Source organism: Balaenoptera ricei, chromosome 11 (assembly GCF_028023285.1).
Source record: "Balaenoptera ricei isolate mBalRic1 chromosome 11, mBalRic1.hap2, whole genome shotgun sequence".
NCBI lineage: Eukaryota > Metazoa > Chordata > Mammalia > Artiodactyla > Balaenopteridae > Balaenoptera > Balaenoptera ricei.
In genome coordinates this window covers 36,187,557-36,200,667 of record NC_082649.1, presented here as the reverse complement: position 1 = coordinate 36,200,667, position 13,111 = coordinate 36,187,557, and the positions used below count along the sequence as shown (strand labels likewise).

Sequence of the window (13,111 nt, the reverse complement as noted above, 5' to 3'; positions counted from 1 at the left end):
GAGATTGGGATTGACATATATACACTAACATGTATAAAATGGATAACTAATAAGAACCTGCTGTATAAAAAAATAAAATAAAATTCAAAAAAACCAAAAAAACCAAAACAAAAACAACAACAAAAAAAAGATACACGCACAACACCCTTCTTCACTGCAGCACTATTTACAATAGCCAAGACATGGAAGCAACCTAATTGTCCATCAACAGAGGAATGGATAAAGAAGATGTGATATATATACACACAATGGAATACTACTCAGCCATAAAAAAGAATGAAATAATGCCATTTGCAGCAACATGGATGGATGGACCTAGAGATTATCATACTAAGTGAAGTAAGTCAGAAAGAGAAACACAAATACCATATGCTACCACTTATATGTGGAATCTAAAAAATGATACAAATGAACTTATTTACAAAACAGAAACAGACTCACAGACATAGAAAACAAATTTATGGTTACCAAAGGGGAAAGGTCGGGGGGGAGGGATAAATTAGGAATTTGGAATTAGCAGATACATACTACTATATATAAAATAGATAAACAACAAGGACCTACTGTGTAGTACAGGGAACTATACTCAATATTTTATAATAACCTATATGGGAAACGAATCTGAAAAAGAATATATATCTGAAACATTCTGCTGAACACCTGAAACTAACACAACATTATAAATCAACTATACTTCAATGAAAAATAAATTAATTAAAAAAAGATTTAAAGAGAATATTTACTTTATACAGTCTTGATGTACCAAACGATTACTACAAACAGCTGGATATTTTAAACAGTTATCTCCCCAATGCCCTCTTAGTGCTCTAAAAATCACCTCTCTCAAATAAAGAGACTAACAGGTCTCCTTTCTTAAGCGTGTAATTTTTATAAATTGCATCAGACCCACAGTGAGCGTCTTCCTGGGAGTTTCACCAAAACCAAAAAGAAGTTCTGAAAGAAAACTGCAGCAGGAGATCGGGGAAAGCGTGTGGAATTGCGGAGTCACAGAACTGACCCGCAAGCTGTCCTTAGTCAAACCCACAAGTCAGTGCCCCAGGGGTGAAAGGACCTTGGGAGGCCAGCTGACAGCACGGCTGGTCCTATCTCCCCTGCAGGGGTCGCAAGTGCAGCTCGCGTTCCAGCTGCTCGGCAGTCAGGGTACCCTGGATGGCCTCGCAGCCGGGGTTGAACACGGAGTACGCGCTCTTCTCCCCCTCCGTCTTCTCCTCGGCGCCTCGTGTCCCCACATACATCCAGTAGAAGAGCGACAGGACAAAATAAGCCAGGCCAAATTCCAGTTGCACAAACAGTCCCAGCAGGACCAACCAGAGGAGCACCTTCAAGAAGGTGATGTTGGTCAGGAGAGACTGGTCCTGCGGGGGCGGGGCCGGCGGAGGCTCGGCTGGATTCCCCGGTGGCTGTGACGCGCGGCCCCCAAGCCGAACCGCTCCCTGGGACACACACAAACAAACCAAAGTAAGAATAATAGGCAGTGGGGCCGGGAGGATCAAAACCGATCTGGAGAGACAGCTGTCCTTGCTCGGGAAAGGCTTCCGGCTCATCTGCGTCTATTTTCTTGCCCTGCTCTCTAGGACAACCATCTCCAAAGAGCTCCTATGCATTCTGCTCCGACAGAATCAAAACTGATCAGTGAGATGTGACCCGATGAAATCCTTACAGCGTTCAGAGGGATATCCATCTGAGGCAGACATTTCCTCAGATTAATCTGTTGCTAACAGGAGCTAATTTGTGCCTGGTACAGAAACTCCCCCGTAATTGATAAGGCAGTGACCACATGCTTCCCACACAGAATCAATATATGTTTGCTGATTTGTCTAGAGGAGCTAAAATTTTGTTGAGTGACATGATTCTAAAATGAAGACTACACCAGAAACGGGAAACAAAAATCCCTTCCACACATTAAAGTCACTGGTATAGCCACAACCTTTCCATCCCCTGTGACCATCCTACACACCCCCAGGATCTCCTAACTGGACTCCCCACCTCCGAACTCTTCCCTCCCCAAACCATCCTATGTACAGTTGCTAAATGGATCTGCTACAACACCCATCAACCCCCTGCTCACAAACCTTTGACAAATTTTTATCGCCTACGGGTTAAAATTTAAACTCCTTGGGCTGGAATCCAAGGCCTTGCGTTCACTCAACAGACAGAAATGCCAGTACACAGGCCCCTGCGCTGTGTGCTAATGGGAGACACAGGTACTTAAGGAGCTTTAGGGTGCTTGATCTCCAGTCCAGTATTTTCCAAACTTTTTTGGGTATGACCCACAATAAAAAATACATTTTGTACTGCAACCCCGCATACATATATCAGGGGGAAAAAAGGTCACAAATCAACAAATACCTTCCTTACATGTGAAGCTTTGATTTTCTATTCTATTTGTTTAAATTTAGTTTTAACAGAGGACTAGATCCTCTAAATTGATTTCACCACCCACTAATGAGTCATGACTTGCAGTCTGTAAAACAGTGGTCTAAAAAGTTTCTGAACAACATGATCCGCCAGCTATTGCTCTATAAATGAACCCTCTACTCCAGTTCAACTGGTCTTACGACCCAAAGACATTGTCCCTCTGTGGCTAGGAATAGCCTCTGCTTCCTCTCCATTCTTCAGCAACTTGCTTCCTCCAGGCAAGCACGGTGAACTGTATATGCCCCGACCTCCTGGGCCATCAAGGAGGGTGTCCCCTCTGCCACCTAGAGCTCTGACTGGCTGTTTCTCACTGAGCACCAAACTATTCCTCATTCAAGTGTCTCTCTTTTAATATAGGTCACATGTGTCCCTAGATGGTTGCACGAGGCCCCAAGCTACCATTTATTATCTTCTGGTGTCTCCAGAGCCAAACACAGTACCCCACACATAAGTTCTCAATATATAGTAGACTTTTAGTTCATTTATTCAATTATATCTCTTATTCTTCACGTGGCAATTTAAAAGGGACCACAAATATTATTTGGTCCTGGTTAAAAATACAGGTCATCTGATTTATGTTGCTTCAGAAATTCTATATTGTTAAACCCTTGATTTTTAGTATCAATATTGTAATTATTACCTTTTCAATTAGATTGGAAAGGTTCTTAACATAAAATCAACAAACCCCCACCCACAAACACACACATTTATTAAACAAATAAATGTCCCTTTCAGATTTAACCAGTGTGCACAATAGGGAAATCACTGAAGCAGGGAACTAATACAATCTGATTAATATTTAAGACTATTCTGGCTGCCAGGCAGAAAATGGGCTGCAAAAGTAGAAGAAAGGAAATTGTTAGTAGCTCATGCAGGAGGCCCAGCAAGACAGGACCAGGCAGAGATTAGGGTGGTGACATGGAAGACGGAGAGAAATGATGGCTACAGAATACATCTTAAATGTGTACGACCTGAAACTCACAGTAGACTGAATTTATTTTATTATTGAAGGAGTATAACAAGAATAATGCTATGGTCACCATTTATTGAGTGCCTTCAAGATGCCTGATCTCCTGTAATCCAGCAAGCAGGTATTATTATTCCCAATTTACTGATAAGAAAACGCTGAGGTGTAAGCAACTCCCCTAAAGTCACACGGCTGGTGACAGGCAGAGATGAGTTTGGTCTAGCATCCTAGGATGATCTCCCTCCAAAGCCCTTTTTACTTAATTAGGGCCTTTATGGGGGGTGGTAAGGGGAAGGGTTAGAGAGCTAGAAGGAGATGAGGTGGGGTAGGGGGTTAAATGAACTGGCAAAGGGAACAAAGAGGGGGGAATAAGGAAATTCCTCTGCCTCGTTTGGCATTTGTTTTAGAACCAGTGTGCCTTCTGCTGTAAAAGCTGTGTTGTGGAAGCGTTTGTGGTCACCACAGTCACCACAGCACATATGGTGCAGTTTAGGGACAGGAATTCCGTTCCTTGTATACCAAGCTGCTTCCCACCTCAGGGCCTTTGCACTTGTGGTTCCCTCTGAGAGGAAAGCCCCTTCCCCTCACACCACCTGGCTGGCTCCCTCTTCTACAAACCTCAGTAAAAATGTCACCACATGGACCCTTGGCCTCTCCCAGGTTTCTGCAAAAGTGGCTCCTTCTTATGAAAATGGTGAGGTCACCTCCTCAGTGAGTCCACCCAATTTAAAGTGGCACTCTGCATCCCTCACCCCCGATTCACTATCACAGCACCCTGGGTCCCCCCCACCTTTTTGCAGCATTCATCATTCTGTTCTTTCAACTCAAAGGCGAGTTCTGTGAGAGCAGGGCTTTGTCTTTATCACACTGTCTCCTGGGATACAGGAAAGCAGCTGGAACACAGTGGGCACATGATAGGATTATACTGAATCAATGAATGCTGATGGGGGAAAAGAAAAGTTAAAAGATGACTCCTGGAATTGAGAGGGTGATGCAAAGGCTGTGCTTGGCCAGGTGACGCCAAAGAAGGAGAGCATTTGAGAAGTGGGCCAACCTGAGCCAAGGCTTGGAGGGGAGGAATTTCAGGATGAGTGTGGGCAATGGACCTTGGGGCTAGATGGTGCACTGGGGGCCTGGGAGGGAGACGGGGGTGGGGTGGGGGGCTTGGCAGGAGTTTTTAAAAGTTACAGGCATTTCTGTCCTAATGTGGTAGACGCTTGTCACAGAAAGAAATATTTTATTTTAGTGGACTGCTTTTCTGCAAGCTAAATTCGAGAGTGAGGTAAGGAGGAGGTGGATGCTTCCTTGTCAATGGCCAGCAAAAAGGAGCAATTAGAAACAGAAGGTTAAAGAAATCTCTGACAAGCCACTGTATGCCACCTAAATTATTAGGTAGAGATAGATTATAAATTAGGGGAGAAAAAAAGCAGTTTAATGAGAATTTCACACCAGAACAAACCCAGGAATGGTAGCTGAGCCAATGAAAATGAGCTTCAAAGTTCCTTATGAAAAACAGAGTAATTAATAAGAAGCACTGGAGGTCCGGCATTTCCTCTCATCCCTTTGTCAGGCCATCGGCTTTTGGGTTTTTAATAATGAAAACTTTCTCCAAGTTCAGCTTCTCTAGATCCAACTCAATGATCTCATATTCCTTTGGAAATGAGACATACAGTCAAAAACTCATTGTGTGGACTAGATACTATTTTGTAACTGGGAGAGGAAAAGAGGTAGAGGAAATGGATTCTAAAATCCTAACCAGGGACTTCCCTGGTGGCGCAGTGGTTAAGAATCCGCCTGCCAATTCAGGGGACACGGGTTCGAGCCCTGGTCCGGGAAGATCCCACATACCACGGAGCAACTAAGCCCATGCGTCACAGCTTCTGAGCCTGTGCTCGAGAGCCCGCAAGCCACAACTACTGAGCCCACGTGCCTAGAGCCCGTGCTCCACAACAGGAGAAGCCACCGCAAGGAGAAGCCACGAAAAGTAGCCCCTGCTCGCCCCAACAGGGGAAAGCCCGTGTGCAGCAACGAAGACCCAACACAGCCAAAAATAAAATAAATAAAATAAAATAAATAAATTTATTTAAAAATAAATAAATAAATAAAATCCTAAGTAATTGTGCTCAGTGAGTTCTAATCAACAATAGTCATCCTGAGACAAACTGCATGCAAGGAAATGGACTGTTTGAAACCTGCTGCACTCTCTTTCTGCAAGTCAGTTGGAACCCTGCGTGTCATGGAGAATAATATCTAATCCAAACTGAGTAACAGTATGCTCTCCTAAAAATTCCTTAAAACCAGATGTGGTGCAATGATAGATGAACTGAAGTAATTTTAAGAGGAGTAAGGTACATTTTAATTTTCAAAAGGAATTTTTGGCTGTTACTGCACTTAGGAGGGACAAAGGCCATGTCACAGATTGCCTCACAGCACAGATATCCCCTTGATGTTTTGTCCTGTATTCCCACATAGATGCTCCAATCTCACACTCAAGTCATCACCTTGCCACCTTACTCATGAGTGAAAACGAAGATACTGAGACGTGAATAGGAAATTACCAAAGACTCACAGGGTGAAACGGATATCATACTAATCTATATATTGTCTTCGCCTTGAACATTCATTGTTAAACTTGAATAGGGCTTGCTAGTTCAATAGTGAGACAAAGGTACATGCCACCACGGGCAGTTACAGTTACCACACTTTTGCGAATTTTGTATTCAAATGCCATTTCTAAAGCGCAGGCTATTTGGGCGACTGGCTGCATGTGGCCCAGGTGCGAAATCAAATGAAGCTTTAATTACTGCCACTTTTTATCAGAATCCAATTAGACCTTTTACCCTCCATTAGCAGAGGGCTGTGACTCAACACCATTGTGGAGAGGTTTCCCAAAGCCACCGGGGGCACAACGATAACTCAACTCGCTGTGAATAACACAAGGGCAGAGGTCCTTTCTTCCAGGATCCTAGACCCTCGCTTCAAGCCTGGAGTCGGAGCTGCGTGGGTCGCGGGCTGGAAGGAAAATGTCGAAGCCACTCATCAGGGCCCATGCGAGAGGCTGGAGACGCGAGGGCCCGCCCCCGAGCTGGCGGGAGGCGCCAGCAGCCCCGCCCCGCCACCGAAGGCCCGGCTGGAAAGCTGGGGAGGGAGCCTGGCTGGCGGGCCGGGCCGCTCCTTGACGCGGCGAGGTGGGGGGCTGGGGGTGTTGCCACCACGTGGTGGCGGGGCGGGGCCTCGGCGGAGCTGCCCGAGAGGCCAAGTCCGCGGCTCAGAAGCCAGGGACCCGGGGGTGAGGCCTCGTTCCTCTCACCTGAGCGAGGTTGGGCTGGGCCTGGGCACTCGCGGGCCTCAGTTTCCACACCAGGAACCGTTTTAGCCAGCCTGGCGCTGCCTTTGGAGTCGCAGCTGCTTCCGCCTTCTCTCCCGAGGTTTGTGCACGCTGGCTCGAAGTGCTGGGTTCGGCCGCCAGCCCGGCTCGCTTCCGGACCTCCCGGAACTCAGCTAACCGCTGCTCCATAGCGCGCACCCCGTTTCCCACGCGCCCGAGAACGCGCGCGCGCCCGCTCGCAGGGGCACCTGTCCCCGCTTTGCCCGGCACAAGGCTGCAGTGCGCCTGCGTAGCGGCGGCTGTATGCTGCGCGTGCGCGTTGGGGGCCTGGGGCCCAGGCCGGGCGTTCGCTGGGTTTGTGACGTTCGCTGAGCCGAGTGTACAGCTAGTTGTTCCCTCCAAACGCGTGGACGCGGTGTTCACGTCCTCAAACTATGTGGTTAAGAATCTAAAGCATAAAGGCTGCCATACTGTTCCTCTCTCTTGCCCCGGTCTAAGCTCTGCCGTGCTCCATCTCACTTCAGGGATCTGCTCCCTAACAGGTGGCGTATCTTCTAGCAGTTGAGCATCAGATTGAGAAAGTGGACCTGGGGCACTGAAGAAGGCCCGTGATCTGTGGGATGTTCTGGTGTCAGAAGGAAGGCAGGATACAGCCTACCTTTTCCTTTTAGCCGGTTTGCCAATCTTAGCACTTTGGAGGGTGGCTTTCTCGCTGATCATATGGCAGGCAGTCTGTGCAGACCTCTCATTGGTTTGCCACGCTGGAAACTACCTGTTGATGTGTCTAGATAGGCCAGAAACTTAAAACAAAACAAAACAAATCTTTTATTGGGGTGCAACTTAAAATACACAAATGTGAAGTGTTTGGCTCAGTAGATCTGTAATTAGGTGTACACCTATATAACTGTTACCCAGATAAAGAACGTTTCTAGTACCCTGAGGACTCCCTTGTGTCCTCTCCCAATCACTACTCACCCAGAAGGTCACAGTTCGGGTCAGGAACTGTTAGATTTTTTAAAGCTCTAAGCATCTAGCTAAGTGCCACTCACTTAATTGAGGCTTAAATATTTCTTTGATCTTTCTGAGTGTGAGTCAAGAAATCAGATGACCTAGAATAGAGTCTTTCATTCACTTAGCAAATATTTATTGAGAGCCCTCTACGTGTCAAGTATCATACCAGGGATGCTGGGGTGAAGGAAACAAACCCTTGTTTTCGTAGCATTTAGCATTCTAAATGGGAAGACTAATGCATAATTACATGTTTATATTTAATGTAATGTCAGGTACTGATTAGTGCTGTGAAGAAAAGTAAAGTAAGGAATAAGGATGGTGGGGCTGTTTTGAGCCAATGACCAGGGAAGGCTTCTCTGAGGAGTTGTCATTTGAGCAGAGACCTAAGTGAAATGAGTGGTGGAGGCATGTAGATATCTGGAGAAGAGTGTTTCAATCAGAGGAAACAGCAAGTGCAAAGGTCCCAAGACCTCAAGTACTATGCTTCACCTGCTCACAGAACATCAAGGGTCAGTTCGGCCTTACAGGCCATGGTGGAGACTTTATACTACATTCTGAGTGTGATGGTAAGCGACTGGAGGATTCTGAGTAGATGACATGATCTGATGTATTTTTAAAGGGTCACACTGGCTGCTGGAGGTGGGACCCTGGAAGAGGGCAAGTATAGAAGGAGGGAAACAAGTTAGGAGCAAGTACAGTGGTATAAGAGAGTCTGGGAAGTTGGAGCTAGAGTGGGAAGTGATGCAGGTGGTGAAAATTGGTCAGATTCTGAATATATTTTTGAATATCTGAGCCAACATAATGTGCAGCTGGATTGGATGTGGAGTGTGAGAAAAAGGAATCAAGGATGATGGATTTCCGCCAGGCCCCCTCCCCACCAGTCCACACACCTGAGCACCCAAGTGAAGGATGCCAAGGCCCTCTACTGAGATGGAGGAAGACTAGGAAGAGAGGATTATTCGATAAACTTGGCGAGTTTTGTTTTGGACATGCCAAGAGTTTGAGATGCCTATTGGACAAACAGCGTAGGCAATTGGATAGTGAAAACTGGAGTTCAGGGAAAAGTGAGAACTGGAGCTACATATTGGGAGTCATCAGCATATGTGTGATATTTAAAGCCATGAGATCAACTAAGGAGTGAGTGTGGATAAAAAGAGGATATATGAGGACTGGGCCCTGAATAATTAGAGATGGTCTGTGAGACAGAAAAGACATGGGGGTGTTATACCACAATGACCTGTCATTGAGAAGGCACAAAAAATTTCTTGCCCATCATGGCGTCCAGAGTAGATCTGCTTCTCTGGAGGGACTGGTGACTCTTTTATCGATTGTCTTTCCCACTTGATAATCACACTGAGACCTTAGAGCTGTATTTATCATCTACTTCTAGTAGGCGTTTAGACTTAAGGCATACGATTTGTGTGGGCTATTGCAATCAGGGTCTCTGGCAGGAAATATGGCACCTTCAAAAATGTTAAGTAAGGAGAGCTTCATGTTACAAAGATGTGGCAAAATTAAGGGAGCCAGCAAGGAAGTTCACAGGAAATGTTACCAGCCTCTGGGCCTCAAGCAGAAGAGGAGAGAGTGGTCATCAGAACTCAGTGAGACCTGTAGCTATAGGAGAAGCCCGAGACGAAGGAACCCTTAAACAGGTAGAGAAAGGTGGGAAGAGGATAAGAGGAGCAAACAGAATATCCAGCCAAGTGCTAATGGCATTTCTAGCTCCATCTTGTTTCAGTAACCTTATTTTCCCTTTGCTTTGTTTTCTGATGATAAATTTATTTTGTCTCAGTGCTTTGTAAACCTCTTTAAGTTCTTTTTGGAAGAGGCTGAAAGAATGGGAAAAAGTAAAGATGAAAGAGATGATCATGAAGAACACCTCATGCCAAACTAACTCCTTTTCCTTTTTGGATAAGATTATGAGACTAGTAAGTAAGAAGGGTCCCAAAGTGTACTTAATGTGTGAATTTAAGCTTTATTATGAAATACTTTGTGTATACCAAATTTCATATATATAAATTGGACACATAATAAACATATATATAATGTGTATACATGTATATCATATTTGTAAATTATAAGTAATAAAATATCCACATGCCCTCCTAGTATCCATGCCATGGAGAATATACTTCCCCATTCTTTGACTTTGAACTCAGCCATGCAAGTTGTTTTTGCCAGATGGGTGATGGCAGGTATTATACAAGTAGGGGGGCTTGAAGTGTGTTTGTCCTGTTGAGTTCACCCTCTTAATACTCTGCCCTGCCATGAGATGAACTTGCAACAACTAGCCAGCTGGTCCAAGAATAATGAGAGTTTTGTGGATGTGGTCACCCAGCTGACTCACTGACCAGTTGAGCCCAGCCCAAAATAGTTGCCCCTGGCTTACCCAAGATGTATGAAAAATAAATGTTTATTTTATATCACAGAAATTTTGTGGGTTTTATAACACAGAAAAAGCTACTTAAAAAAAAAAATAAAGAAAAGAACGTTCCTCTGTGTGCCTGTGGTCCATTCCTGACTCCTACCCACCACTTTAATCTATTAATGTAGTAAGTTACATTAATAGACTTTCTGTTAAATCATCCTACATTCCCGGAATAAACAAAACTGAGCCACTTTGTGAAATATAAAATTCAAAGCTAGATCCAGTTTGGTAATCTTTAAGGAAGTTTATATCTATGTGCATTAATGAGATTTTCCTATAAATTTTTTTCATGCACTGTTCTTGAAAGGTTTTGGCTTTAGGATTATGCTAGCTTTCTGAAATAAGCTGAAGTCTCCATCTCCCTCCAACCCACCCCCCCCCCATTTTCTAGAACAGTTGGAATAAAATAAGAATTAACTGGTTCTTGAATGTTTGATAAGACTTAGTAGTAAAACCATCTAGACCTGGTGTTTTCTTAGATCAGATAAATAAATGTAAGCTACAGTTAAGTGACTTCATAGCTGGTCAACACAACCTTACCCAAAAAGAGTTAAGAAGTGGATCCACATCAGTCTGTCTTGTCTGATGTTTTTAGGAGTGGCATGGATGAAAATACAAAAGACAATTTATCATGTTTTCAGGTAACAAAAATTTTACAGAGAAATCTACAATTATATCTTTCGGGTAAAAAAAAAAAACTAAAACGAATCTGATTCAATCTGTCATGATTAAAGTGTTGTGTAGATGCTCAGAGGGAACGCTACTTCCTAGAGTTGCATTTATGTTTTTATATCTTTGTTTTTATTTCCTAATTGTTGGCTTGAGAGCAGTTTGTTTCAATAGGACTTGGAGCTTTTTCCTGACCCCAGACCGGGGAGGAGGGGAGTATATGGTGGATGCTTCAGCTGCTCTAGTCAGTCCCATTGTCAGAGTGAGAGAGGACGCCCATACTCATGCTTTCTTTGGTCCTGTCCCTGCAGGCACCACGTGTCAAGTTCTGAGCCCTGTGCTTTATATGACAAGCCATAGGAATGTCCAAAGGAGAGTGGCCTGGATAATGATGTTTCTAGAAAAGGGTTTCTTGGCCTTGGTATTTTAGACATTTGGGGCCAGATAATTCTTTGTCTTGGGGGCTGTCCTGTGTCTTGTAGGATTCTTAGCAACATCCCTGACCCCAAGCCATACTTGCCAGTAGTGCTTCCTGGTAGTTATAACAGCCAGAAATGTCTCCAGACGGTGCCAGATGTCCCCTCGGAGGCAAATTTGCCCCTGGTTGAGAATGACTGGTCTAAAGACCATATCTTAGTAAGAGTAATAAAGGCAGTGGATGATTTGGGCTGGAGAAGAAGAGTCATGGTGAAAACATACCAGTTAGTTTTAGAAACTAACTAAAAGGGCTATTGTGAATGGAGGAGCAGAATCATTTTGTGTGGCTCCAAAAGGCAGAACTAAGGCCAACAGTTGGAAATTACAAGGTGACTAATGTGGACTCTTTAAAAAAGAAAAAAAAGGGGGGGGGGCGGATTTTTCAGCAACTCCGTTATTCCAGAAATAGCAAGTTGCTGGAATAATTTCAGTGCAGTGAGTTCCCTGACACTAGCAGTATTCAAGCAGAGGCTGACAACCACTTGTCAGGAATGTTGTAGAGGGGATTCTGGACTGAAGAGGGATTTGGTTAACGTAGATGATTACCAAGTCTCTTCCAACTGGAGAACTTTATGTTTTACTCCATAGTAGAGCAAACTGGGATGAGAAGATGGAAGACTTTGGGGCATCAGTCTAGAATGTGTCGCATAAGGTGTTGGTGCCCCTGCCCAGATCCCCTCAGATCTCACTATTGCTGTACATGCTGATGGCTTGTTTCTACAAGCCCCTGGGTGCTTTCTCTGACTGCAGGAGTGTGTTTAACTAGTGCATGAGGCAGACTAGCAGTGGTGGGGGATTATTCCCCCTAACCCTCTAACAGCCTTCAACCAATTTTGGATGGGAGTTGGTGGATACATACCCCAGCTCCCTCACTCCTCATCGGGATGACTCTGAGGTGCATTCCACAGAATCTCCCAGGGGTCTTCAGGAGGAGTGAACCTCAGTTGCCCACAGCAATACCTGCTCATTAAAGCATCCTGTATTACCTTTCTTCCCTTTCCTGTCTCACTTCCTTCCCTGCTCCACTATCAGTGCTCCCTGGAATCACTTCCCCAGTAAGCCTCTTCCATTCAAATTGTTACCTCAGGATCTTCTTCCAAGAGACTCTAAGGTCAGACCTAGGTAAGACCTTAGGAAGGTCTATGGACTTGGTTGCAGAAGGGGAAGTAAATGAGAGGGCTGGTTGGTATTTCACATTTAAGAGACCCCCCAGTCTTGAAGTTTGAAGCGAGCACAATGGCTTTAGAGTGGTACAGTCCAAGGAGAATGATATTTGAAGATGGGAATAAAGAAGTTAAGAAAAGAGAAAGGAAGGGGAGGAAAGGCCACGGTACTTCAACTGAAGCAGCCTGATCAGGACAGCTCCTGGGGAGGCTGTTTGGCCCACACTTTATGCTGAGCTCTGTAGAGGACAGAATCAGAACAACCAATCCAGTCAGTCTATGATTCTGTCCTCCAAGGACTTTAGAGACCATTCAGTCGGTAAATGTTGATTGAACACCTGCTATAAGCCAGGCCGTGTGCCAGGCTTTGAGGACGCAGAGAGGAATAAAATACAGTCCCAGCCCTTAGGAATTTAAGGCTTAGTTGGGGAGGCAGACTCACTAACAGACAATTATACATGGAGGTCTGAGGGAGAAGAGGAGGGTCACTAACTCAGACTGGGGAGTAGTACGACTTCTTCGGATTTAAATATGGGGAAACCGAGGCCAGTGGAGGAAAGCTGATGAATTCCTGGGCATTGCTGTAGACAATGAATATTTCTGGTGATAGTTCATTCCTTTATAGCACT

The 13,111-nt window shown here is 44.8% G+C and overlaps 1 protein-coding gene across 1 annotated transcript; it reads right to left on the bottom strand.

Annotated features, from left to right (window-relative positions):
• Positions 1 to 467: 467 nt before the first annotated feature.
• Positions 468 to 6,996, bottom strand: SAYSD1 (SAYSVFN motif domain containing 1). Its single transcript, XM_059937472.1, has 2 exons — positions 6,717 to 6,996; positions 468 to 1,454 (listed from the first exon to the last, which is right to left on the bottom strand). The coding sequence occupies exons 1-2, from the start codon at positions 6,921 to 6,923 to the stop codon at positions 1,104 to 1,106; spliced, it is 558 nt and encodes a 185-aa protein (XP_059793455.1). The 5' UTR covers positions 6,924 to 6,996; the 3' UTR covers positions 468 to 1,103.
• Between the last annotated feature and the right edge of the window lie 6,115 nt (positions 6,997 to 13,111).